Raw genomic sequence first — 24,550 nt, forward strand, 5'->3', positions numbered from 1 at the left:
TCAGTATTCTTGGTCTTCGTCGTCATTTTCAGAATCGGGGCTCATTCGACCCAACTCCTCGTAATCCTTCTCCAGAGCTGCCATGTCCTCTCTGGCCTCAGAGAACTCTCCCTCCTCCATACCCTCACCCACATACCAGTGCACAAACGCACGCTTAGCGTACATCAGATCAAACTTGTGGTCGAGCCGAGCCCAGGCCTCTGCAATAGCAGTGGTGTTGCTCAGCATGCACACGGCCCTCTGGACCTTGGCCAGGTCTCCACCAGGAACTGCAGTGGGGGGCTGGTAGTTGATGCCAACCTGTCGAGATGAAGAGAATGATCAGAAAGATGAAGAATGTCAAGCGGCACTTCCTACCGTCATGAGGTGACTCACCTTGAAGCCAGTTGGGCACCAATCGACAAACTGAATAGAACGTCTGGTTTTTATATCTGCGATGGCAGCGTTGACATCCTTCGGGACGACATCACCTCGGTACAGCATGCAGCACGCCATGTACATGCCGCGACGAGGGTCACACTTGACCATCTGATTGGACGGCTCAAAGCAGGCGCTGGTGATCTCGGTCACAGTCAGCTGCTCGTGGTACGCCTTCTCAGCAGAGATGATGGGCGAGTAGGTGACCAGAGGGAAGTGGATACGTGGAAACGGGACCAGGTTGGTCTGGAACTCCGTCAGGTCGACGTTGAGGGCGCCGTCAAAACGAAGGGAGGCCGTGATTGAGGAAACAATCTGACCGATCAATCTGTTGAGGTTGACGTATCCAGGACTCTCGATGTCCATGTTGCGACGACAGATGTCATAGATGGCCTCGTTATCCACCATGAAGGCACAGTCTGAGTGATCTAGGGTGGTGTGGGTGGTCAGGATGGAGTTGTAGGGCTCCACCACAGCAGTGGACACCTGGGGAGCTGGGTACACGGCGAACTCCAGCTTGGACTTCTTGCCGTAGTCGACAGACAGACGCTCCATCAGCAGAGAGGTGAAACCAGAGCCGGTGCCACCTCCAAAGCTGTGAAAGACCAGGAACCCCTGCAGGCCGGTGCACTGGTTCGTCTGATGGGGGCGACAGAAGGACAGCACAGACTGTTAAAGAAATAGTTTTGCAAAAAGCACTTTTTCTTGCAGAGAGTTAAATGAGAGGATTGATACCACTCATGTCACTCATCTCGGCCTACCAGGCAGCCTGGTAGCTTAGCTTAGCTTAGCACTGGACTGGAAACGGCTAGCCTGTGCATGCTAGCCGTTTCCAGTCTGGACAGTGAGAGTGGAGAGGAACCTCTCATCTAACTCTCTGCAAGAAAGGAATGAGTGTAAGTCCCCAAATGTTGAAATATTGCTTAATGTAGTGCAGAAAGTTCACATGTTAGCTAATGTATGAGCTTTAAGTTCATGCAATGAACCTGTGATTATTCTAAGAGCATCTTTATTTCCACTATTAGACTTTAAAAAGTAATCTAGAGCAGAACAAAAATGTCAAAACCAAACAATGATGATGCTGATTACCAGTAAAAATCAGGTGTTTATCGTTACTGTGTCGTGTCACTGACCATTTTACGAATACGCTCCATGACTCCGTCAATGATCTCTTTCCCGACGGTGTAATGGCCTCGAGCGTAGTTGTTGGCTGCATCCTCCTTTCCAGAGATCAGCTGCTCGGGGTGGAAAAGCTCTTTGTACTTTCCAACTCTTACTTCATCTGAAAGGAAAGTTTCCATTCAGAAAGGTCAATAAGATCAACTGCAACGTGGTTTAACTTGACAGACCGGATGAGTTAGAGTTTATCTTGACCTTTTCAACCATATTGAATTATTGATGGTTCCATAATTGATGTAGCAACTCATGACTAACTTCTGCTTTTTTACCCTGAATCTGAAGATTTACAAAGAATGGGTTGTTGTATTTGAATGTTTTGTATATTTCATACAGTGACAGACAACATAGTAGGTCATCTAATAAGTCAAATACTGAAAAACTGATTACATTGATAAATAATACAGGATATACATGTCAATATGTGCCCATCTCATTATCATTTAAGCAAAATAGGAAATGTTTACTTGGAAAAATGTGAGGAGATAAATGATTAAAGGATAGTTTCACCCTTTATCCAATCAGGTACCCTCATGAATATAACAGATTTTTGCTTGCTTTTCACAACATCAAATATTGTGAACCTGTCATTTTAATGTGTAAAATAGAAAAGAAGACAAAGAAAGATCAATATAAAAGTAAAATGAATTAAGTTTTGATTGATTTTAACAAACTGGAGGTTAATAGAGAAGTATAAATGTGTCTTTACACTCCATTATCTAACTAAATATTGATGCGTTCAGTAAAAGGTTATATCTTTTACTGTGTTTTGTCAGGATCAGGGCTTCACTATATCACAGAAATATTAAATATTAGATCACTTCTTTTTGAGCAGATTTTGATTGAAAAATGTGTTTAAAATGTGTTGTGTTTAAAATGTTAAGCACCTCAAACATAAACTGAAGGGACATATTGTCCTGTCTAAAATCTAATACTCTACTCTGTAATTTGCTGTTCACACTCTACGCTTCTGTAAATGTTAGCAGCGCTGAATAAAAGGCAAAGGAGTCACCAGTGCACTGGTTGCTTGGATACCAGTGTTCCCATCAGTCGATACCTGCATGACCCGAGTGGATGGAGATGCACTCGCACTAGACGACCACACATGAAAGGCGAACGGGAACGGTAATAAAAATAGAGAAAGGAGGATAAAGATAAACACAAACACAGGACGACTCACCGACCACGGTGGGCTCCAGGTCCACATAGATGGCTCGAGGAACATGGCGTCCAGAGCTCCCAGTGTTGAAGAAGGTGTTGAACGGGTCTTCACGAGAGTTCGGTGCTGCAGGACTGTCCAGGAAGACGCCATCAGGGCCGACGCCATGCTCGAGGCAGAAGAGCTCCCAGCAGGCGTTTCCTATCTGGATTCCTGCCTGGCCCACGTGGACGGAGATGCACTCTCTCTGGACAGAAAGAAACACAACAGGTGGAAGTAAAGTTTTTAACATAAAACATTTTGTGAAACAATCATTGTGGTACTTTTTCCTCAACATTTCTAGTCCCAAAAACATGAATGGTTTGTAAGCACAGCCATCTATTGCAAACATAAACCTGAATGAATTCGAATAATAATGGTGGTTGAATAAGAAACTTTTATTTTTTTCATATTTGAAAGTTAGACATTTTTTATTCCTTATATTTTTAAGTGCTGTTGAAAATACAGATCATGGTAGTGTGGATGTGTGCAGTCAAACGTTATTACAAACAGATAAACATGCACATGGAAGTAAAGAAAGGCTATAATGATGTGAATCTAAAAAGCAAATGAATGCCAAATTAAATCTAAATACAACTGAATTCAAGGCGGCTGTAATAATATTCTTCTAGGTCTACAGTTCTACCAGCAGCTCTGTGAGACTGATTAGAGCTAAACTCTAACATGCTAATGTAAACAGGTATAATGTAACACAGGGTTCTCCACCTTTTGTTACTTAAGGCCCACTTGTGATTGTTAAAACAAATTCTGAGGACCATCTTCCGAAATAAATGACGAAAAAGAAAATCTAAAAAATATACTTAGCTGTGTCCTATGCCTCTGTCAGCTGTAATGATACATATACATTTAAATAAATAATATACTGCCTGCCATTATGAATCCAAATATAGGGTTTGTTTCAGGGTCATATTTCCTCACCACAGGCTTTGGAGCTTTGAAGATATAAAGCTGTTAGTGTCACTTACCCCGAGGGAACGTTAGCTAACTGAAGCGAAACACGTTCGACTTCACCAGATGATGTGTTGTGATGTTGGCGTGGTGATATTCAAATGTTGTTGATTTTAATTACTATGATTTTTATTTTCTTGAATTCTTGAGCACATTTAGATAACTAGCTTTGTTAATTGCTATTTTTAACTTAATCTAAGCATTTGGCAGTACCTCTGTGGCCCACTAGATGGCGCTCTGATGCCACCAGTGGATGAGAAGAGCTGATGTAAAAGCATCTTAGTTTAGCTGTTAGCATGCTAATACACAAAGTACAGCTGAGGTTGATTGGGATGTCATTAGTTTTGCAGGTATTTAGTCATTGACATATTAAATAGATATAAAGTTTGACCTGATGATGGCGCTAGAGGGAAAGTTAGAGGATAACCAACTTCATGCGATCAATCCAATAGTTCCAATAGTTCAATAAAGTCTTTTTAATAAATCACATAAATGATAACCTGGTGGAGAAGAGACAGACATGGAACTTAAATGTTTATTCAAAAGTCAGGTTAAAGAAAAAATCAAGTGAGTGAAATTGGTGAGATTCTGATCCTAGAGTGTTAAATACCAAATTAATTATTGTACCACACGCAATTCAGTTGGTTATGGAATTTACATAATGATGGCCTTTTCTTACTTCCATATTCATCAGCTCAGTGTGCAAAAATGTAAAACGGTCTGATGATTAAATGTGTTATTAATGGTATTTGTGTTCTGTTTCTACATCTGTGTCTGAGTAAACAAAGTCAAAAACAGATCTGGCAACACTTCACTGCTTTAGGGTCCTCCAGCAGTCCTGTTTGAACATGTTGAGAATTTAGTTTTCCCTGAAGGCAAAGGTGATTTTTGTTTCGTTGTTGAGTGATATTTGTAAGACATGAGTATCCAATTACAAAAAACGAACAAAAAAAACCATCCCAAAACTTGAAAATAAGAGTCTCTTCTGAGGGTCTGAGGATGAAGATGAAGATGAAGAAGCTTTGGGCTCCCAATGCTTTGACTACAAACTCATTAAACTATCAACACCCAAAGTTGAAGATGTATAAATAATCCTTTGAGAATTCAAACGTGTGTAGCTATATGTATGTTTACACAAACAACTGCATTCTCATTTTTAAATACATGCATGCTGCCAGAGGTTTGGTGAGGTTTTGGATAAAACTCGTATCAGAGACGTCCCTGCAGATAAAGTCATTAAAAACTGATGCAGATTTATATTTTAAGATAAATGCTGCATGTACTACTGATGATGCAACAATACCATAAACCAAACTAGACATTTCTAATAAATCGTAATCATCTTACCATGTTTGCTTCAGTTTGTTCGTGACCGATCCGGGGCCGGTACCGTGTCTCCACCGATCAGCGCTGCTCTGTCCCGCTCGTTATACCTGCAGACAGACTCACCTGGTGCGTCTGAGCGTCGGCGGTGCTTCTCCTGGCTCAGGAGAAAGGGAGGGCTGATGACTTTGACGTTCCTCTCGCATGAATCTGCTCCTCCTCAAAATGTTCTTTTAGTCGCTTTATTTTGGGGGGGAGGTCTTGTAACTGGCACAAGAAAGAACAGTTGGAGAGATAATTCATATATTGGTTCAATGAGAAAACATAAACAATAAGTCCCATTTTGATTTGCGTTCTATGATGATTTCAGTGTTTTCCAGGAAATGTCTCAACGGAACCCTGAAATAATCTGGTGTACATGGTGCTTAAAAATAGGACGAGTTTTGTGGTTTTGATTTGTTAAAGTTTACTCACTTTAACAGACATGGATTCATTATTTAGTATTTCTTCAGATTTCTCATGTTTTAGATGTTTCCGTGATTTCTGAATGTTGTGAAGTTCTGAAGATCTAATTGTGAAAATTAACTGAATTGGTTTTCTTGTAGTAGTTGAAAATATGTATCATTGATGTGCTGCATTATTACTGATGCATTTTAATGTTGCAGCAGTTTAAGGTCCATAAAGCTCACTACTGTAGTTCAGTTTATGTATTAGTTCAGTGCAGCATGTTTTATAAGGTGATGTTTTAGATGATATGTTTAATCTTCAAGGTAACTAACTAACTGTCCAATACATGTTGAGTAGAAATATGAAGTATAATTAAATGTTAATACCTCAAATTACACTCAAGTAGATGTAAGTTATTTGCTGATATCATGCAGGGTTTAAGTTAGAAGTTAGCAAAATAGCTTATATACAGATATCTGTACATTATCATCCTGTTGTGCCTTTAATCTGGAAACCTGTACATAAAACAGAAGACGGTGAAATGTGTTGTTTATTCATTTATTATTTTGTGAACGTGTTATGATTTCCTTTTATCAACAGAGACATACTAAACTTCTCCTGTTGGAGAAATTAAAATTGTGACCTGAAGATTGTGCTGGATGAAACATCAGAGGATCACAAAAGTTCTTAGTTTATTCTGAAGGGAACATAAATGTTTCTACCAAATTTCAGAGCTTTTCATTTCAATAGAGCCACAAATATCAACCTCATGGAGTCATACAGCCGTTATCAGAAGGCTAATTAGTGATTCGGTGGCACGTGGTTTTTACCGTTTCTTAGAATGGACACATAGTACAGAGATACAACACGTCTACCTGGGTTAGTTTGTTGAATCTGCTGCTCCGAGCGCCTCGATGTTTCGTCTCATGTGGATGGTGATGGTGATGCCACTGACTCAGCTGCCGACGTGTGAAGTGAACACACAGCGTTTTGTCTCTCTGCATCACTTATCAGGTGTTTACAGACTGAGAGGAGGAAACGCGTCAGTTCTCAGTGTGTTTATTCACTTCCCAGGCAACAAGGATGTCAGGACTCCGTGTCCTACATGTACATTTCCAGATTTATAAGTGGAGGAAGAAAAAAATAAAAATCACATGCACCTCATACTTATTACTTTTGTGATCTTTTAGGGACAAAATAATCAAAGTCAACTGGTACAATTCAGTCATTTTCTAAAACAATATTGATCTCTAAATATATATTTTGAGAGCAACGATAAGTATTAAACCTTCTGTATGAAAGCGATTTCGATCTAAAAGCACTGTTTACAGAAGGAATTACAAAAAGGGTTGAATTACTGACCCATTAATGACCTCGCAAACGCTAAATGAGTACACTCGATAATAAGCCGATGCACTGTGACTGTCATCAAAGGTCACATGGGAGGCAACACGGATGTTCACTGTTTGATGGAGGCCAAAGTCATAAGGCATATAGCAGCAACCGGAGTCAAAATCAACTCCATCTTCTTCTGTGTTTGTGACGAGTAGAAATATATTGCACTTTGAAGACAAACTGAAAAAATAATCTCACAGGTAACGACAGCAACAAGTACCACCGAAGAGTCATGCAAGTGGCGATGGGCTCGTCGGAGGCCTCTTTTGAGGTGAACTCTACCCCCCCGATCTCTGTTGCACAGTCCGTCTGTCGAAGGGTTGACCGTCCATCAGATAAGGCAGCCCAAACGGCTGCACCTATTCTCTTTTTGAGAGTAGACGTTTGCATACTGGCGATCAAACATCTTTCTCTGTTTGGCTCTGTATTTAGTGGCATTTTAGCAAAGTCCAGCTGCCCGTCCTCCCCGTCTGCTTTTTCCTCTTGTGGTTCTTGGCAAAGATCACTTTTCTCGTAGAACACAGACGCCTGCGTCGCATCGCTGCGTCGCCATCGAGGTGACGACCTCCCAGGAGTCGACGACCGGGTCGTAACATTCAATGCTGCTGAGGAGAGAGTTCCCATCATATCTGGAGACAGAGAGATGTGAGACAAACAGATAATCAGCACTGCTCAGTCGAGAATGGTGCGCCACAATTATAGGTATCCAGATACACTTGGTGAGTTATCGGATAACAAGGGAATCGGATAAAAGTGTTAGAATACACTTAGAGATCTTAAGGGATAGCGTCACAGTTCTATTAAATCTGTCTTGAAATAAGAATGAAGTGCTCATTTGGATACTGAAACAGGTTTTGCTGGCTGTTATCATTTCTACTGTACATTATACTGGCCAATAAGCTTTCAATGCAAGTGATGGGGGACAACATCCCAAAGTCCTCGGAAGTCCAGTTTGAGTGACAGATCCACGGATTTGAAGGCTTATCAGACGCCAAAACGCTGCACAGAGGTTTTTAAGTTGGGGGTTGTACCCGTATAGTTGCTTTGGATAAAAGCATCAGCTAAATAAATAATGGGACTACGGCATTTACGTTACAAAGTAATCTATCTTGCATGTTTTTGACTGACCAATGACTTGCCGGGTCAGGGTTTTTCCTGCAGCATGTGAGATGTATACTGAGATTATTCTTTAAACCCAGTGTCACAGAAAGAGGGACATCCTTTCTCACCCGGCGATGGCGTAGAGACGTCCTCTGAGGACGGTCGCTCCTACGTAACACCGAGGCGTCGTCATACTGGCTACGGTGGTCCAATAGTCTGTTCTGATGTTGTAGACCTCAACGGAGTCGAGGTGTGAAACACCATCAAAGCCTCCCACCACATAGATGTGGTCGTTGAGTAAAGCCACACCAGCGCCTGAAAGCAGTAGGAAGGTCTCAGACAAACAGCAGCAGCACACAGAGCTGGAATATTTCACTGCATTCTGTTTTCTTACCTACCTGACCGCTTGGTGGCCATAGGTGTGACACTCGTCCAGTGGCCCGTGTGCGGGTCGTACCGCTCCACTGAATTCAGGATATTTAGTCCATCATATCCACCTGTGAGGAAATACAAGGAAAATCTATCTATTGACAGATTGACTGAATTCTTTAAGCAAAAAAGCAAAACATTCCCACTTATCAACTTCTCATTTGCTAGTATTTTCTCTTTTTCTTTGTCTTATGTGATAGTGAATTAAATATTAGGGTTTTGGAGGACTGGTAGGACAAAACAGGAACATTTAATTAATCCTTTACCAAAGGAAATTGTGTAATTTCTCACAGTTTTCTGACATTTTATAAACCAAACGATTGAGAAAATAACTGTCAGATTAATTGTGATCCTTAAGTTTACCCCGTTGATTCAATAAGAGCTAGAACTAAAATGGTAAATCAACTACCGTATTGGCCTGAATAGAAGCAATCTCTTTTTCACAGAATTGTATTATAGTCCAGGACAAGATGATTACGTATTCACAACACCAAATATTAGGTTAGTTTAGAAAATGAATTGATTGGTACCAAAAATAATGATAAATTGCACTCCTAATATGACCCCATGTGTCAAAGTTATAAAACATTATCTGTCCATACCTAGACAGTATATAAGTCCACTCGCCACCACTAGACCAGCTCCTTCTCTAGCTGTCTGCATATCTCCCAGCATGCTCCACTGGTCAATGTTTGGGTCGTATCGCTCCATGCTGGTGTGACGCCGGCTGCCATCGAAGCCACCGGCAACATAGATCATGTCTGTCGGGAATAGAAACTAAATATTATGTACCTTTCTGAGAGACGAGAAACCATACAAATCGATCAAACACAAACATGCTCACCTCCGAGCGTCGTGGCTCCGGCGAGGCCACGGCGCACATTCATGGTGGCGACGGTGTACCAAACACCGTCCTCGTCCGCGGTGTAGTCCAGGCACTCCACGGAGCTGAGCCTCGACCGGCCGTCGTAGCCTCCGATCACATACACTCGGTCGTGGAGAGACACCGTGGCGACGTAACGTCTTTTCCGTGCAATGTTCTAATCAAGACACACCTGTTTGTATTAGTCAAACCCACTGGGATAAAAAACATCACAATGCTCTCTTTGAAATACTCAATACTTACAGGAAGGGAGCTCCATTCTTGTGTTTTCGGATCATATTTCTCAACTATGTCTATTGGCGATTGCTGGCTGCCAAACCCGCCAATAACCAACAGGACTTCTTTGGCACCTGAAAAAAACCAAACATAAATCACTTTTACTATCCGTGTTGATTACAGAGTAGTTATATAGGAGACAAGCTTATAGCGAAACTGCTACTAAAAGAAGGATTCCCACCTAATCTAGCTTGTGTGCGTGGGCCCTGCATCTCACTCCTCAGCTCCGGTCTTAAGTGGAATTTCTTGGCTTCATCAACAAGGTCTCGACACGGTAGGCTACACCGAATGAGGGGCTGCAACAAGTCCAAACGTGCATAATTATGGTGGTAACTGTGATAAATACTTCCAACACATAATCGGGAGCTTGGCGTGTGATTACATTGTCGCCTGGCTCACCTCGGCATCAATGACATCTGTGATGTAGCGGGGGGTCAGGAGCGGCATTCGGACAAACTGGAGCATGTCTGGCAGGTAGGGCTCTCGTTCCTTCCGGTTGTGTTTGACCCAGTTCAACACGGCTTCAAACACAGGCTCCTCTGAGTCCACCTGCATACAGACAGCACTTACAGTCAGAGGAGTTACAGCTCCATTTAAAGCCTGTAAATACACATATTAATCAAACACCTCGCTGACAAACTGCAGGTTAAAGATGTTGCACAATATTCATTTGTGATGCAACCCCTCTTGCAAAGACACAACGTGCAACAATGCAGTCTGAAAGTTAAGACAAGCCAAGAATTCCTCACGTGAGGAAGACGACACACAGTTTTACTGAGAACAAATTATGCGTGACAGGGATTTCCATGTATGGTCTAGGTTTATTCTAAAAACAACAGAAATGACAGGAAGAACTACGAGAGAGACGTGATGATCTATAAATCATCTGTATAATAACTATGCTTTCACAAAGCAAGGTGTGTGGTTGGGAACAGGAATTCCCTGAGAACAAGGCATCAGGTTTTCTTCACTGCAATTTCTTTGTCAGCGCAATCCGCAAAAGTGAAAGGAATTGGGGGGGGGGGGGGGGGGGGGGCTGACTGAGACTACAGCAGGTTGGTGCTTGCTTTTCTCTTTTCACACTCAGTTGTTTGAAAGACAATAAGAATGCTGTAAAAGTCAGTTGACACTAAACTATTTTAGTCGAGTAACATTTATGGTTTCAGGTATTTTAAATAACATATATTTATCTAAAGTACTCATTGACAACAGATCAAGCAGCCTCCACGGAAAACAACTGACAATAAGGTTTAAAAACATCCGATTTTCATACCTGGATTTCATCGCATTTTATGAGCTTTTCCACTTCTGTCTGGCTGAGCAGCATGTACTCCTCGTGCTGAACCACCTCAGAGAAATGCTTCTGGGAGAAGAGCTCGGCCGCCTGCATCAGTTCGAGGCAATTGTGAGTTTCTGCAAAGTCCCGAATGCCCAGGCAGTTGGTTGGATCGAGCTGACCCTCCAAAAAATCACAACACGCTCGTTTCACCCCTGAGGAAAACAAAGACACGTTTGATAAAGTCATTCAATAAGTTAAGACTTTTTAAAGAAAGCATAGACCTGTTTTATGATAATACCACCAAAGTGGCGAGAAGAATTTATTAAATCACCTTTTTAATATTTCTAAAATGGATAGAAGGATCAACCAAACTTAAATTAATTAATTAATTAAAGTTTTTGTTAAAACAGTTATATTTGATAATGAACTCCATGGTTTGCTACGGGTCTGATGGTGCAGACTGAGACTCCACTAAAAAGGACTAAACAACCTCCTACAAACATATTATGCTGTCGCAACAATAGAAATACTTTTTAATACCCTCTAAGACGTTTTATTTGGGGAAACTGAATGAAATGCTTGACAATAACCTCTGCCTATACTCACGACGATATCAGCCGTCTTGAGCACACACACTTCTCAAATAAAGGTACGGCCGGCACTTCTGAACCTACCTTTGAGCTGCAGTAAGCACGCTGCAGGGAGCAGTTCTTGTACGTTCTCCACTGTGACGAGCACCGTCTCTGTGTACACAAAGTCCAACAAGATCTCCATAGTCGCTGCAGTGAGCCCCTGAATGTCCACGAAAGATTTCCCCTTTTCTGCAAGCTGCAGGGCCAAAAAAACAGAGTCAGGAGCGATGACAAGAAACGTCTCATTTAGGGATTAGTAATCTGCATCGGGTATTATCTAGAACTGTGTTGTTTTAGTAAAGACAAACACTGCCTTATTCTTCATATGTGTTTACTATCTATGTTCTTGTCATCCTGATTGTCTTTACTGTCATTTTACTTGTTGGTCTATTCAGTGTCCACGACATCTGTTGCATGCGTGAAGGATCTCTTCTCAGTTGCTCTTTCATTTTCTCAGGTTACTTTCATTTTTTCCTTGTTAAAGTTCATTATTGGGAAAGTTTTTCCTTTTACCAAATCGGGAGTTCGAGGGACAGAGAATGCAGTATGCTGTACAGCTCTTGAGGTACATTTTGTGGACTGCAAAAATAAAAATTGACTTCACTTATAGACGCTCGGAGAAGCCAAAAAACGAGGGAAAAACCTTTTCCATGTCTGAGAATAGATATTGTTCTACTCTAAATAATAAATTACAAGTCAACGTATTTCTAAGCACTCCAACCAGTTCTAGTATTACCTCACTGGTGAACATGGCACAGAAGTAGTCACTGCAGGCGGCCAAGACGATCCGGTGAGCGGGAAAGTCTGTGTTCTCCACCCTCAGAGTGATGTCACAGAGCGTGTTGCTCTTGCGAAGTGAGTTCATGGCATTGAGGATGGATTTGGCGTGGGAGTTGGTCATGATGTCTTTGGGAGCCATGCTGCCCTGACAACCTCTCAAGGATCTCAAACTACTCCAGGAATCTAAAATAGATTGATAAGCTTTGTTGAGAATGATCGTCAAAACACATATTTATCACCACCCGTTACTTTATAATGTGAACATGCAGCACTCACTGTATCTGTCATCCTTTGGTGAGTGTGTGTGTGTGTGTGTATATATGTGTGCATTAAATGTGTGTCTAAGATTCAAGCTTGTGCTGCATGCTGACAGAAACAATGGATATTTTTTTTAGGTGTGACAAGTTAGAAAGCCCGAGAAACAAAGATGGAAGTATATTCAAGCACTGAACATTAGTACTGTTTAGAGGTATTGGTGCTTAATTTGAGTATTTCCAATTTGTGAGATTTCCATTTTAGAGGATAATATTATACTTTATAGCAATTGATGTTATTTGTCTGATAGCTGTAGTCAGCAGATTAAGATTTTGTACATGCAAATCATATGGAAAACTAATAAAAACAATTTCAGTACTTACAATTTACATACATAAATACATATATATTGTATGCTAATAATTGAGTTGTTACTTTACCGACATTTTTGAATGCAGGACTTTAACTTTGAAGTGAGTAATTTGGCATTGTGGTATTGCTAATGCAACTTACCGTTAAAAGATTTGAATACTTTTTCCACCACTGGGAGGCAATAACTATAGCTACACATTAGCAAGCAGCAGCCAGCGACAGCTGAGGGCTAACGCCAACGCTAGACAACAACTAGGAAAACACAGGCATGTAAAGTGAGCCGACGGCCAGAAGAGGACAACATACGAAGCGACACACACAGAGGAACTTGTCAAGGATGTGTATAGTACCTGTCGCAGCAGTAACGCTGACTCAAAACGTCTAGCTAAGTTGCGTTGCTAGCTAACGTTAGTAGCACCAAAGTCCCTTGTCCCAGCTCCTGCTGTCAGTCACACTGTGTGGAGAGAAGCCACTGAACTACAGCTAATCCATGGTGACCTTTGGTGGGTCACACTGTGCGCCGCCTGCTCAAAGACATTTAAGTCTAAAACGCCTCCAAAAATAATATCATATCATCCCCCGGCACGAGTTTTAATCAGCTAGAACATTTCGTTGAGTAAACTGCAGCAGGTCACAGCAGCAGAGACTCCACAGATTGGACGTAAACAGACCATTACGTGAGTGTACGCGCGCGCGCGCGTGGAGCCGGACGCGTCACGTTCCACATACACACAAAACGACTTCCGCTCGTGCTCGCTGGTCTGCCCGTGCGGCTGCCGTTAGAATCGGTAAAGTTACTATTTCTCACGAATAAAGTTACACAATTCTGGTTTCATGAGGATTTTAAAATCCCAATGTACACCCGGAAAACCCGGTGCGGATTATAAACTCGTAAACATACACACACGCACGCGCGCACATACACACACACTGCTCTTTTTTAGCCACCGGCGGCTGCTCGGTGTGGGAGGAGCCAGCGGCGTGTTTCCGCTAACACCAGGCCGACGGAGGTAACACGGTAATCTATGCCGTCGTACTGAGAATTACAGGATATTGACGGAACAATTAGCAGTTACTGCGGGACAGTGTTAGACTACAGATTGTTTAACCGCCGGGGAGCTGCGGTTGTACATTTCTGGAGAAGAAGAAGAAGGAGAAGAAGAAGAAGAAGGAGTGGCAGCTGGACTGTCAGCAATGGAAGCCGAGTTTCGGGAAATCGATGAAAACGGGAGTTGGAGCACCATCTACCAGGTAGGACCTCTCCGGCACGACCAAGGTGGAAACGGACTGTTAGTGGAGCTGTTCCGCTGTTTAGGCCACACTATCGCCAATGCACACGAGTGTGCGGCAGCGGAGCGACCGTTTAATGTTTGTTTTAAGTCCGTGTTCCGCCTGCTCGGATCAATCCGATGATTGATGTGTCTGCCTGGGTCTCCAGCCCCCCCCCCCCCCAACACTAAACTGTTATTGTACATTTAATACAAATTGTACATCGAGTCCGTGTTGGAAAAAAGTACTCGGATATTTCACTTGAGTAAAAGCTGCAATTCCACAGTTGAACAAATATTGTGTTGCAAGTAAAAGTCCTGCAGTAAAATGACAAAAGTATTATCATCATAATATACTTACAGTACCGAACATTAAAGTACTCATCATGTAGAATGTCTTACTTAAGAATAATATGTAACCAGATTATGATTATTGATGCATTGATGTGTAAACAGATGTTGAAGCCGGTACATGTGGAGCTAATTTCAACAACTTTATATACTTCTGGGTAGTTTAACGTGTAATAATACATCATAATACATTAGTTGGTTCATATTCTATATTTATAACTAGAATCAGCAAAGTAACTAATGTAAACAAATACATGTAGTGGAGTAAAAAAAGTATTATTGCCTTCTAAATTGTAGTAGAGTATAAGGTTATTTAGGCCTAGTGTGAGATGGAAATACACAAATAAGGTAAAAGTACCTCAAAACTGTACTTAAGTACAGGATTGAGTTAACTAACTTCCATCACTGCCTCGGATTCTTTCTCTATGGGTTGTCCACAGTTTATTGCACAAAATCTCCATTAATTACAACTCGGTGTGTATCAGGTGTTATTATTATATCTTCACAGTTCATTCAGTCGCGTGGGTGCATTAACATGTTCATCTCACACACACACACACACACACACACACACACACACACACACACACACACACACACACACACACACACACACGAGTATGACACTTTCAGGGGGTTGGATTGTTTTTTTTTAGAATTCATAGAAATGTTTTCAATAAAGGAAGCAACCCCCCCCCCCCCCCCAAGAACCATTACAGTATTCAGCTTTAAAGCATCTAACAGCCATGGAGACACAGTCTGCACCATGTTACATCAGACCTTTGATGTTATGTTAATGTTCCACTATATTTTTTTTAATTCTGCCACAGGACATTCGCCAGCAGTCATGTGAACTCCCGTGCAAAGTTGCCAAATTGCCTGAAAACAAGAACCGGAACCGCTACAGAGACGTTAGCCCGTGTAAGTAGCTCTTCTGTCTGATCGCACCGAGCGGAGCAGTTTCCGATGTTTGAAACATTCCTTTAAATGGATGACCGCTCTGTAATCTGCTTGTTCATGTTGAAACATCAGCCCAGTGGTGAGTTATTGTTTGAAGTTACAGCATCAACAGAGTCTTCCTCAGTGGAGTGTTATACAAACAGCTTACTGCTGTTTGACCTCAGTCATTTGAAACAACACAATGTCAGTATTACACAATAGGCAGAGCGTTGCATCACTGGGGATCGACGTCATAAAGGACGTGTCTTTGAGTTCATAACTTTTGGCCTCTTTGCTGTGAATTTATTACGGTTGTTAATTGTACATGTTGGTATGGCAACATGATAATCATCTTTAATTAAAACCAACTTGTTCAGGCTGGCTTTTATGTGATCGTCAATGACGTTTAACAACATCAGAGTGAATGTACCGGCTCTCATATTCCCGTCGAGACAAATAATTAAACACATGAGTACCAAGTGGAGTCGCAATAAGAACTGGAGACAAAAGAAACGGGAGGAAATGAATTACACCAATTTGTTCCAATAATCTTAAAACTAACAATACAGTCGGACAAGTTTAAAACACTTTTCAACAAGTTAGCGTTGATCATCCGTCGGTACATAGCTCAGTAGATTTTATTCCTTCAGGCACTTTGTAAACATAAGAAACACAACATTTAAGTACATTTAATTGTTATTATATATATATATATTTAATGCTCAGCTAGCCCCACAGACCCACAGCTTTCAACTACAGGTGTGTCTTTTCATGTGAGAATAACTATTCAGTGTTTCAAATGAATCATTTTTCACCGGAATGTTTTTTTTTCTGCAATGTCACAATTCCACAGCTGAATGTTGTTTCCTCTTTTTCACACTGAATAACTTTATGCAAATACTCTCTATATGTGCCGTCAAGTGTGTGAACATTTGAAAATCTGTATCCTGAAACTTGTTCATGCTGTTTAACTTAAATGCTCTTTCAGTGGATGTCTCAACAACAGTTTGACGTCAAAGACAGACTCGTCACATGTTCACAGCAGCTGTGTCGGTCTGATCGGTCGTCCCCTGAGGGGCGGTGACGTGTTGGAAACATACAAGCTTATTTTCATGTTTCTTCTTTTCATCCTCTCCTAAGTTGACCACAGCAGAATATGTCTGCAGCTGGGAACGAATGACTACATTAATGCCAGCCTAATAACGGTAGAAGAGGCACAGAGGAAGTATATCCTCACTCAGGTAAGCAAGACTCAGCACACTCCTCTGTACAGCTTTGAAGCATACAAGGGAGGACTTCATTATGAAGTCGGAGAGAAACTGAGAGATTTAGCCTTCATTGATGCATATGGGGTGGACAAATTAATAGAAACACCTGTTGGTACAACATGCTACAAACTACATCCTCCAAAATGTTCATTAAGTCGACCTCTAGAACAGTTTGAATAAACACAGATTATAACCTCCATGAATTTTAGATTTATTGCAGCTGTACTTAATAAACTGAGTGTGAAAACATTTAACTAATGGTTTACAGCACAGGCTGATTATTAATGCATGTGTCAATGACCAAATCCTCCTGTGGGAACGCACAAGTGGAGGCTGGTGTATAGACGGATAATAAAAGGCAGTGTAATAAAGTCATATTTTAAAATAATCTTCACAGGAGGAATTGGTATGCTCAGCAATAACGAGATGTTTGAATAGATGCACTGTTTTTATTTAGTTACACTGAGAATAAAATCCTCTCTTTCAGGGACCCCTTCCAAATACATGTGGCAACTTCTGGGAGATGGTGTGGGAGCAGAGGACCCGTGGTGTAGTGATGCTGAACCGAATCATAGAGAAAGGATGTGTAAGCGGTGGCTTCTTTCCTCAGTCGATTGTTTGCCCCTATGACATCATTGTGTTTGTCTTTGGGTTATGTGTAATGTGCCCCCCCCCCCCCCCCCCCCCCTCCCCCTGTTTTGGTTTTAGGTCAAATGTGCCCAATATTGGCCACACAGAGATGAGGGAGATGCTGTCTTTGAAGATGCCAATTTCAGGCTCAGCCTCTTGTCAGAAGAGATCAAATCTTACTACACAGTCCGTGAGCTGGAGCTGGACAATCTGTCGGTAAGTTTAAAGTAGACATGGTTTCAGCCTTTTAATACTCCGTGCCTCTGTGCTGGTCTCTTCTATACTGTTTTAATTTTTCCCTCCATGTCTTATCTTCCTTTCCAGACCAATGAGACTCGTGAGGTTTTACACTTTCACTACACCACCTGGCCTGACTTTGGGGTACCAGAGTCTCCGGCCTCCTTCCTTAACTTCCTGTTTGAGGTGCAGAAGTCGGGTTGCCTGAATTCCGACAAGGGACCAGTGGTGGTGCACTGCAGCGCCGGCATCGGACGCTCTGGGACCTTTTGTCTCGTGGACACGTGCCTGTTATTGGTCTGTACAGAGCTCTGCTATTAGGAAATCATGATGTCATACCTATCATGTCTGCAGAAATAGAATAAGACTAAATTTACGAGCAACCAGTCAAGAAGACTGTAAACGGTCTGACTCAAGTATTATTATTATAGTTATGACTCGAGACTGTTGTGTACTAAATGTTTTTGCTGTATTTTGTGTACTAAATGTTTTTGCTGTGTTGTGTAGATGGCCAGCCGTAAGGACCCGTCTTCAGTGCGTATTCGTGACGTGTTGCTGGAGATGCGACGCTCTCGCATGGGCTTGATTCAGACAGCAGATCAACTTCGATTCTCCTACCTAGCCGTCATTGAAGGTGCCAAGTACATCAAGGGAGACGGATCTCTGCAGGCGAGTCCTTCCTCCTTCAGTTCATCTTCTTTTCAATTTAAGGAAATCATCAATCGGGTGTTATGTTAAGTAGAAATTGTTTTTATGAAAGTATTTTTGCAAATAAAAGTATTTTGTTTTTCCTCAAGGAGTCTTGGAAAGAGCTCCCAAACGAAGAAGAGGATCCTCCAGAGTTCACCCCCCCGCCTCCTCTTCCTCCTCCCAGAGACCCTCAAAACGGCAAAGTTGAGCCGTCCTTCTTTCCCAAAAATGATGAGATCATCGAACAGACGGCGAGCCGCAGTCTGGGGTAATCATCCAAACAATGTTATTTGGTTTTGGAGGGCACTCATCAACTACTAGTTCACTTTCAAACTTAAAAACCAAGTTGCTTGGGGGACATTAAAGCTTTACTCTGCTCTCTTCTGCTCAGGTCCTCACAAGAGCCGGAGCTGCGAAAGAGGAACATTGTTGCACCCGAGCCTCCTCCCGACGGTGCTGATCAGCTCCATGGCCCCATCAGAATGGAACATCACGACTCCAAAGCTCCAATGAAATCCCAGCAGCAGCAGGAGGAGGAGGAGGAGGAGTTGCCCGAGGAAGTGGAGCCGCCAAAGGAACGCTCTCCGGTGCCGGGGATGTGGTCCCCTCTACTAACCAACGTGTGCCTGGGCACGGCCCTGGCTCTCGGTGCTTATGTCTGTTATCGAGCCTGTTTCCACTGATGTCCGTCCTTCCTCCTCCTCCTCTCTGTTGCTCTCTGTCTCTCCACTGATGTCGCAAAGTGGACTAGGCTGCCCAATCAGCCTGCTTTGACTTTTGGGTTTACTCTACGAGTGAGTGGATTATTTGGACTTCAGCAGATTCAGGTTCACTCGTTTATTTGACAAAAGTAGTGTAAAGGGGGGGGGGTTGCCTTGTTGGGAATAACGGGCTGCCAATCCTCATTACCCCACCCAAACGTTCTTTCAATACGTCATCATGAATGCTCAGGGCCTTAGTTTTTCAGGGGTCACATCCCAAATACGTGTGCCGACTTAAACACAGACGATACGTGTCTGTTGAGGAAAAAGGGTTTTGTTTTCACTGAACCAGGATGAATGGCCTGTCAGCATCATTTTTACTCGTGTCTCCTCTCTTATTTACCAAATGACACTTGTATGTGTTCTTCCATTTTAACCCTTACTAAGGTGTCCGTTAGGATTTCATTGTTGTTTTTTTCCTCCACCGTTTCTTTGTTTTGCGTACCCAAATGATCAGAAATCATAGAGCCAGATTTTTGAGCAGAAACCTTTTTGTTGTGGTTCAATATTAAACCCGACAGTAAGGTGAAGGATGTGAAAGTAAGAGGGAAGATAAGAGATGCATGCCGGGGTGGGCATTGAATTATCTGTCCTCACTGGTGGCCTGTGTAGGTCTGCAGGAGGCCTGCTGATTGAGTACATAAGAGTATGTGTGTGTGTGTGTGTGTGTGTGTGTATGGACGTTTGTGTGTGTGTATGGACGTTTGCGCGAGTGGTAGTTAGTGGAGCTTTCTACTGATGCTTTTTTTTTAAACATTTTTCAGTACGTCAAATGTGAGATGTAGACTGAGTTGCCTCCTGGTAATTGATTCCCTCTGCGTTTTCTCTCCCTGGTGGCTTAACAGTGACACAGAAAACAAAATGGTGCAGGCACAGTGGTGGTTTGTCTCTTTCTCCATTTGCTTGGCATTCGCAAATTGACAGTGGGGGAAAAATCTTGCCAGGAGAATGTGTAACACAACCTGAATGACACTGTTGTACCTTTTGTACGTGTGTTAAGTTACACACAAGAATGCCAGCTTATTGAGACACAAAGTAGCTAACACCCAACTCTTTTCGCCAGCAATAAGAAATACCCAATAACGTGTCACCCTTTACTTTGTCAAACTCTTGAGTTTGAATGGGGAACCAGGGTCTTCTGAACAAACCAAAAATCAAACACCAGCACAGGCATGAAAACAATACACTGTAGCAATGAACCGTTGTATCATGGCGTGGCCCTGAGCTGGCAATATTGTTTTGTATGATTACATTTTTTTTATTTTTTAGCATGCTGCATTTGTGAATCAACAGGTTTGTCCTAAGAAGAGATTAGCTAAGCTGCTAGCATTCAGTTTACCTTTGTGACTCGACAAAGTTCAGTACATGAGTCAGACCGCTGTACTTTTCTTTAGAATGTATAAACGTCCTCAACAAGGACACACTCTTATTAGATATATATATTTTTTTCAAATCAGGTTTCAATGTTATTTTTTGTTGTTGTTCTGCTTAAGCAAGGGATGAACTCTCAGCACCCGTGCAGCCATCGCACCAGGTTTTCCTGTTTTTCTACTTATGCTGAGCTCAAAAACATGTATTTTTTTATTTACATTTGTTGTTTTACTTTTTAAATAAAACAAACTAAGTCTACTGTTGAGTTGTGCCGGTTTTTCCAACACATTTACATCTATAACCTCGTTCTAATTCTCACTATGGTAAGGACTATGCTAATACATGACTGTGTGATGGTTTATAACTGATATATAAAACATTAGTACATTATTTATTAATAATAATAAAGCCAACATTAGTTACAACTTAAAAATCCTTTACAAACGGTACCAAAATATCTCTAAGGATGTGTTCATGTTTTGTACTCTTATCGTGCACTTTACATTTCCTTTTATTATATTTAACAATATGAGTACAGTGAAGGAAAGTACATGTACTAAAGTACTGTACATAGATGCATTGTTGAGGTACTTGTACTCATATTTATTTGACATATGTAGTCACTAGTTACTTAGCAGATTTAGATTATTATTACAAAACTAATCAATCAACTAATAAATGATAATGTATTGTTATATATTACACTAGCCAGCAATATATTAAGTATCAAATCTGCTCGACCTTAACCAGCTACAACATTTAAGTACACATTAATGCATCACTAACTAAATCCAATGATTATATTATTTTATATATATATATATATATATTTCAATAAATCAATTATGCATGGGTACTTTTGCTTTTGGTACGTATAACTTGATTTTAATACGTAAGGTCTTGAATGCAGGACATTTACTGGTAACAGTATTTTTACACTGTGGTATTGCTACTTTTATGTAAAAGTTCTGAGTACTTCTTCCAGCTTTGTGAGTATTGATCATTCTGTTTCCAGATTCTGAGTGAGTAGTTTTAAACACCAGCAGGTGGCGCTGCTGGACTGTAAAACTAGCTGGTTCCTGACTGCTAACATGGAGCCTTGGTTGTTATTGCAGCCCACTCTGTCTGGTTTTCTGGATTGGACCTGGGTTTGCTCAGTAATTAATTTGAATTTGCGAAGTACTTTTATTTACAGTAAATGTGAGTCATGAGTTATGCTCTATTGGCAGAACCTCTCGTCTTTAAGGGGATTGTGATGTTGCATGCTACAAATATTGCTCTCATTATATTCATATTCTATTGGCTCTAAACTAATATGATTTTACGTGAAAAATACTACTATAGAATGTAATAGTACTCAATTCTTATGTTTATTCTGACAGTTTGTTGTGAAAACACACCCAGAAAATGTTACGGCTGATGTCCAAACTGCTCCGCTGAGCCCAAGCATAAGTTTAGGCTAATTTGAGTGTAAAAGACCACAACAATAATGATCAGTTCACACTAAAGGGCGGAGGAACATGTCTTGACACATGCATTGCTTGAGTAAACTCCACCACACTGATATAGTACAGATGATTTGGCAACAGAGTCTTGGCTAGAACTTCCTGTTTGGGAAATAAGAGGCTCGTACGTGCTGTACAAGAATGCAACTTAAACAGAGTGAGTAATAGCACTCCCAACCACCGCTCTCTGCTGACGTCAAAGCTGGCAAGATGGAACACGCTGAACTCATCTAGGAAAACTACAATCAAGGTGTGACCGAGGACCGGAAGTCTTCTTAAAGCCACAGTTGTTTCAAACAGCAGACCGTCTGATCTGACAGTGTCGCGACTGTTTGTGGTTAAGAGTGTTGTCATGTTGTTACTTATCTTATTTTGAATGTATGTCATATCCATGTATGTCATCCACTAAGGCCTGCCCATATATAAATAATGTTTGTAAATTAGATGACATATTAATGCTCTCTTCAAAATATGACAGTTTTGAAAAATGTCACAAATGACTAACAAATGTTAAAAGTGCACTACAGTGCCTCCTTGCTCAGCATAATGCTGACTCCACACTCACGATCGACCAAAAAGGATATCTGCCCTGCCCTGCCCTGCTGACTCTTCCAGCATGTGTCCTCAGTTTAGTTATTAACCTGGAACTTCCCAATAGCTGGCCAGCTGTGAGGGTGGGTGGGGACGATCTTTGACTGCAAGCCTCTTTTGTAGCCTGCAGATCATTTGCGCAGGGAGCTGAGCAGGCATCAGGAAATTCCTGAATCTGAGGAGAGTCATATCTTTCCAAGTGTGACTCTGCAAAGTCTGAGTCACCATACATACCAGAGTTGTTCAATTCACAGCCTGATACAAGGAAGTGCGAGTACGTCTGTCAGGTGTACCATGTCTCTTCATGCCTTTATCATTTCAAAACTTACAAAGCAAAGGGGAGTGAGTGAGACAGAGTCGGCCCTCAGTATCGACCGGCGGTGGAATGCAACTCAATACATTTACTGAAGTACTGTACTTAGGTACAATTCTAAGGTATACTTACGTAGTATACCGTATACTTCAATATGCTAAATACGAGGCTACAGCCAGCAGCCGGTTAGCATACTGTGACTTGACTGGAAACAGCTAGCGTGGCTCTGTTCAAAGGTGACAAGATCCACCTGTTTGTGCAAAGCTAAGCTAACTGGTTGTTCATATACAGACATGAGATTGGTATTGATCGTTGAAAAGCAGGGTCCAGTTTGGGCTCCTTGTAAGCTTTCTAAATGTCTCCAATGGCTTAAATTGAATAACTGCTCAAGGCCCAAAACAGGTTTGTTAGTATCAAATGTGTGGCCCCTCAGTTGTAGCTTGTGACCCTTTAGAGGGGCCAGAACCCTAGGTTGGGAATCAGTAGACTAAAACCATCCAACTGTATAGCTAACAGAAGCTCCATCTCAACTAGTTACTACGGTAAAATGCTACTTAGGTATTAATTTAATTAACAATGTGATAATATGCCAGTTTCTACAATACAAGCACTTTCACATCTGATGATATAAGTGCATTCTGCTGAAAGCAAGATTGGGTTTTTTTGGTTATAGAATGGGTGAAAAAAAAAACACCCACTGTGTTGTTGTTCTCATTAAACTGCAGCCTCTCTTTCAGAGGCTGATATCTTTGGTTGCGTCTGTAGAGACTCTCACCCGTGAGCAGTTCCTGTTCCTGTTCCTGTCCCCCCCCTGGCTGCTGCCGTTGTGGACAAATCGTCAGACGTAGACACCGGCGTGACATAGGGTACTTTGACTGTCATTGGCTAAGTTCATGCATATAGGTCATATCGTAAATACCAAGAGGTTGGAGCCGGTGCTTCCCCTCGGTTCAAAGCTCCCGCATCCTTCCTTGACGTCGACATTGACATGTGGTCCACATGTAAACAAAGCTGGCTGACCTGCCTGCTTCACCGCAGATGTTACCACGGTGTTCTTTTGGGTTATTGTTGATGCTTTTTCTTCGTAGCAACTGTGGAAATAAAAAAAAAATGTTTGCATCAGAGTTTGATTTTGATGCAGCACTGAGTCGGTGACAGAAGCGCACACACGTCAATGATTGTGTGTTTGTGACAACAACTTTTGTGAATGAGGTGAAAGGTAAGACGTGAACGTGAGGACGGTCACATAGTTAAGTTATTGTGGGTGGAATGCTTTCATCGCTGCCAACGTCCTCAACACTCCCTACTTCCTGTTGAGTAATCTGTACATGTCAAAAGCCCACACATTACTACTATTATGTCAAGGTATCTGTGATTTCATAAGCTGAGGATTTACTGTGCATTTTATTAACTTTGCAGCAACTTGGCAACAAAACAATGTTGTTTCTTTAAAAAAAAAGATCTGTCAGGCTTTCATACATGCAGTCACATGATCAGAGGGGAACAATCTGCCCACAGTTTTGTCTTCCTATCGTTGGTCTAAATATATATATCTCCTCTCTAAACACATGTCTTATTATTCCCCCCCCCCCCCCCCCCTCTTTTAGGTGGGGCTAACTTTTTGTTTAAATGGGAATTTAACTTTTTATCTGAATGATTATCAATAATATTTCACACAAAGCTTTAGAATGACA

General features: G+C 41.6%; 3 protein-coding genes across 5 annotated transcripts; 1 reads left to right on the forward strand and 2 right to left on the reverse strand.

Annotated features, from left to right (window-relative positions):
- tuba5 (tubulin alpha 5) lies at positions 1 to 3,044 on the reverse strand (the record flags this gene model as incomplete). The annotated part of the gene is made up of 4 exons (XM_079175789.1): positions 1 to 300; positions 376 to 1,056; positions 1,551 to 1,699; positions 2,774 to 3,044. The coding sequence occupies 4 exons, from the start codon at positions 3,042 to 3,044 to the stop codon at positions 1 to 3; spliced, it is 1,401 nt and encodes a 466-aa protein (XP_079031915.1).
- Positions 3,045 to 6,083: 3,039 nt separating this feature from the next.
- klhl12 (kelch-like family member 12) lies at positions 6,084 to 13,526 on the reverse strand (the record flags this gene model as incomplete). Of its 3 annotated transcripts, none has more annotated exons than XM_079182056.1 (12): positions 6,084 to 7,554; positions 8,155 to 8,341; positions 8,425 to 8,523; positions 9,058 to 9,216; positions 9,300 to 9,495; positions 9,582 to 9,688; positions 9,796 to 9,910; positions 10,014 to 10,163; positions 10,888 to 11,105; positions 11,568 to 11,721; positions 12,262 to 12,488; positions 13,283 to 13,526. In XM_079182056.1, the coding sequence occupies 11 exons, from the start codon at positions 12,442 to 12,444 to the stop codon at positions 7,428 to 7,430; spliced, it is 1,695 nt and encodes a 564-aa protein (XP_079038182.1). In that variant the 3' UTR covers positions 6,084 to 7,427. The 3 variants fall into 3 exon arrangements, with proteins under 3 accessions (XP_079038182.1, XP_079038184.1, XP_079038183.1); XM_079182058.1 differs by lacking the exon at positions 13,283 to 13,526 and adding an exon at positions 13,074 to 13,131; XM_079182057.1 differs by lacking the exon at positions 6,084 to 7,554 and having other exon boundaries at positions 8,161 to 8,341; positions 8,421 to 8,523.
- Positions 13,527 to 13,918: 392 nt separating this feature from the next.
- On the forward strand, positions 13,919 to 20,699 carry ptpn1 (protein tyrosine phosphatase non-receptor type 1). Its single transcript, XM_079179294.1, has 9 exons — positions 13,919 to 14,183; positions 15,382 to 15,472; positions 16,631 to 16,731; positions 17,246 to 17,344; positions 17,467 to 17,604; positions 17,713 to 17,922; positions 18,133 to 18,294; positions 18,423 to 18,583; positions 18,707 to 20,699. Exons 1-9 carry the CDS (start codon positions 14,127 to 14,129, stop codon positions 18,996 to 18,998), a joined length of 1,311 nt encoding a protein of 436 aa, XP_079035420.1. The 5' UTR covers positions 13,919 to 14,126; the 3' UTR covers positions 18,999 to 20,699.
- The last annotated feature ends 3,851 nt before the right edge of the window (positions 20,700 to 24,550 follow it).

The sequence above is a fragment of the Pholis gunnellus genome (assembly GCF_910591455.1).
Source record: "Pholis gunnellus genome assembly, chromosome: 2".
Lineage (NCBI taxonomy): Eukaryota > Metazoa > Chordata > Actinopteri > Perciformes > Pholidae > Pholis > Pholis gunnellus.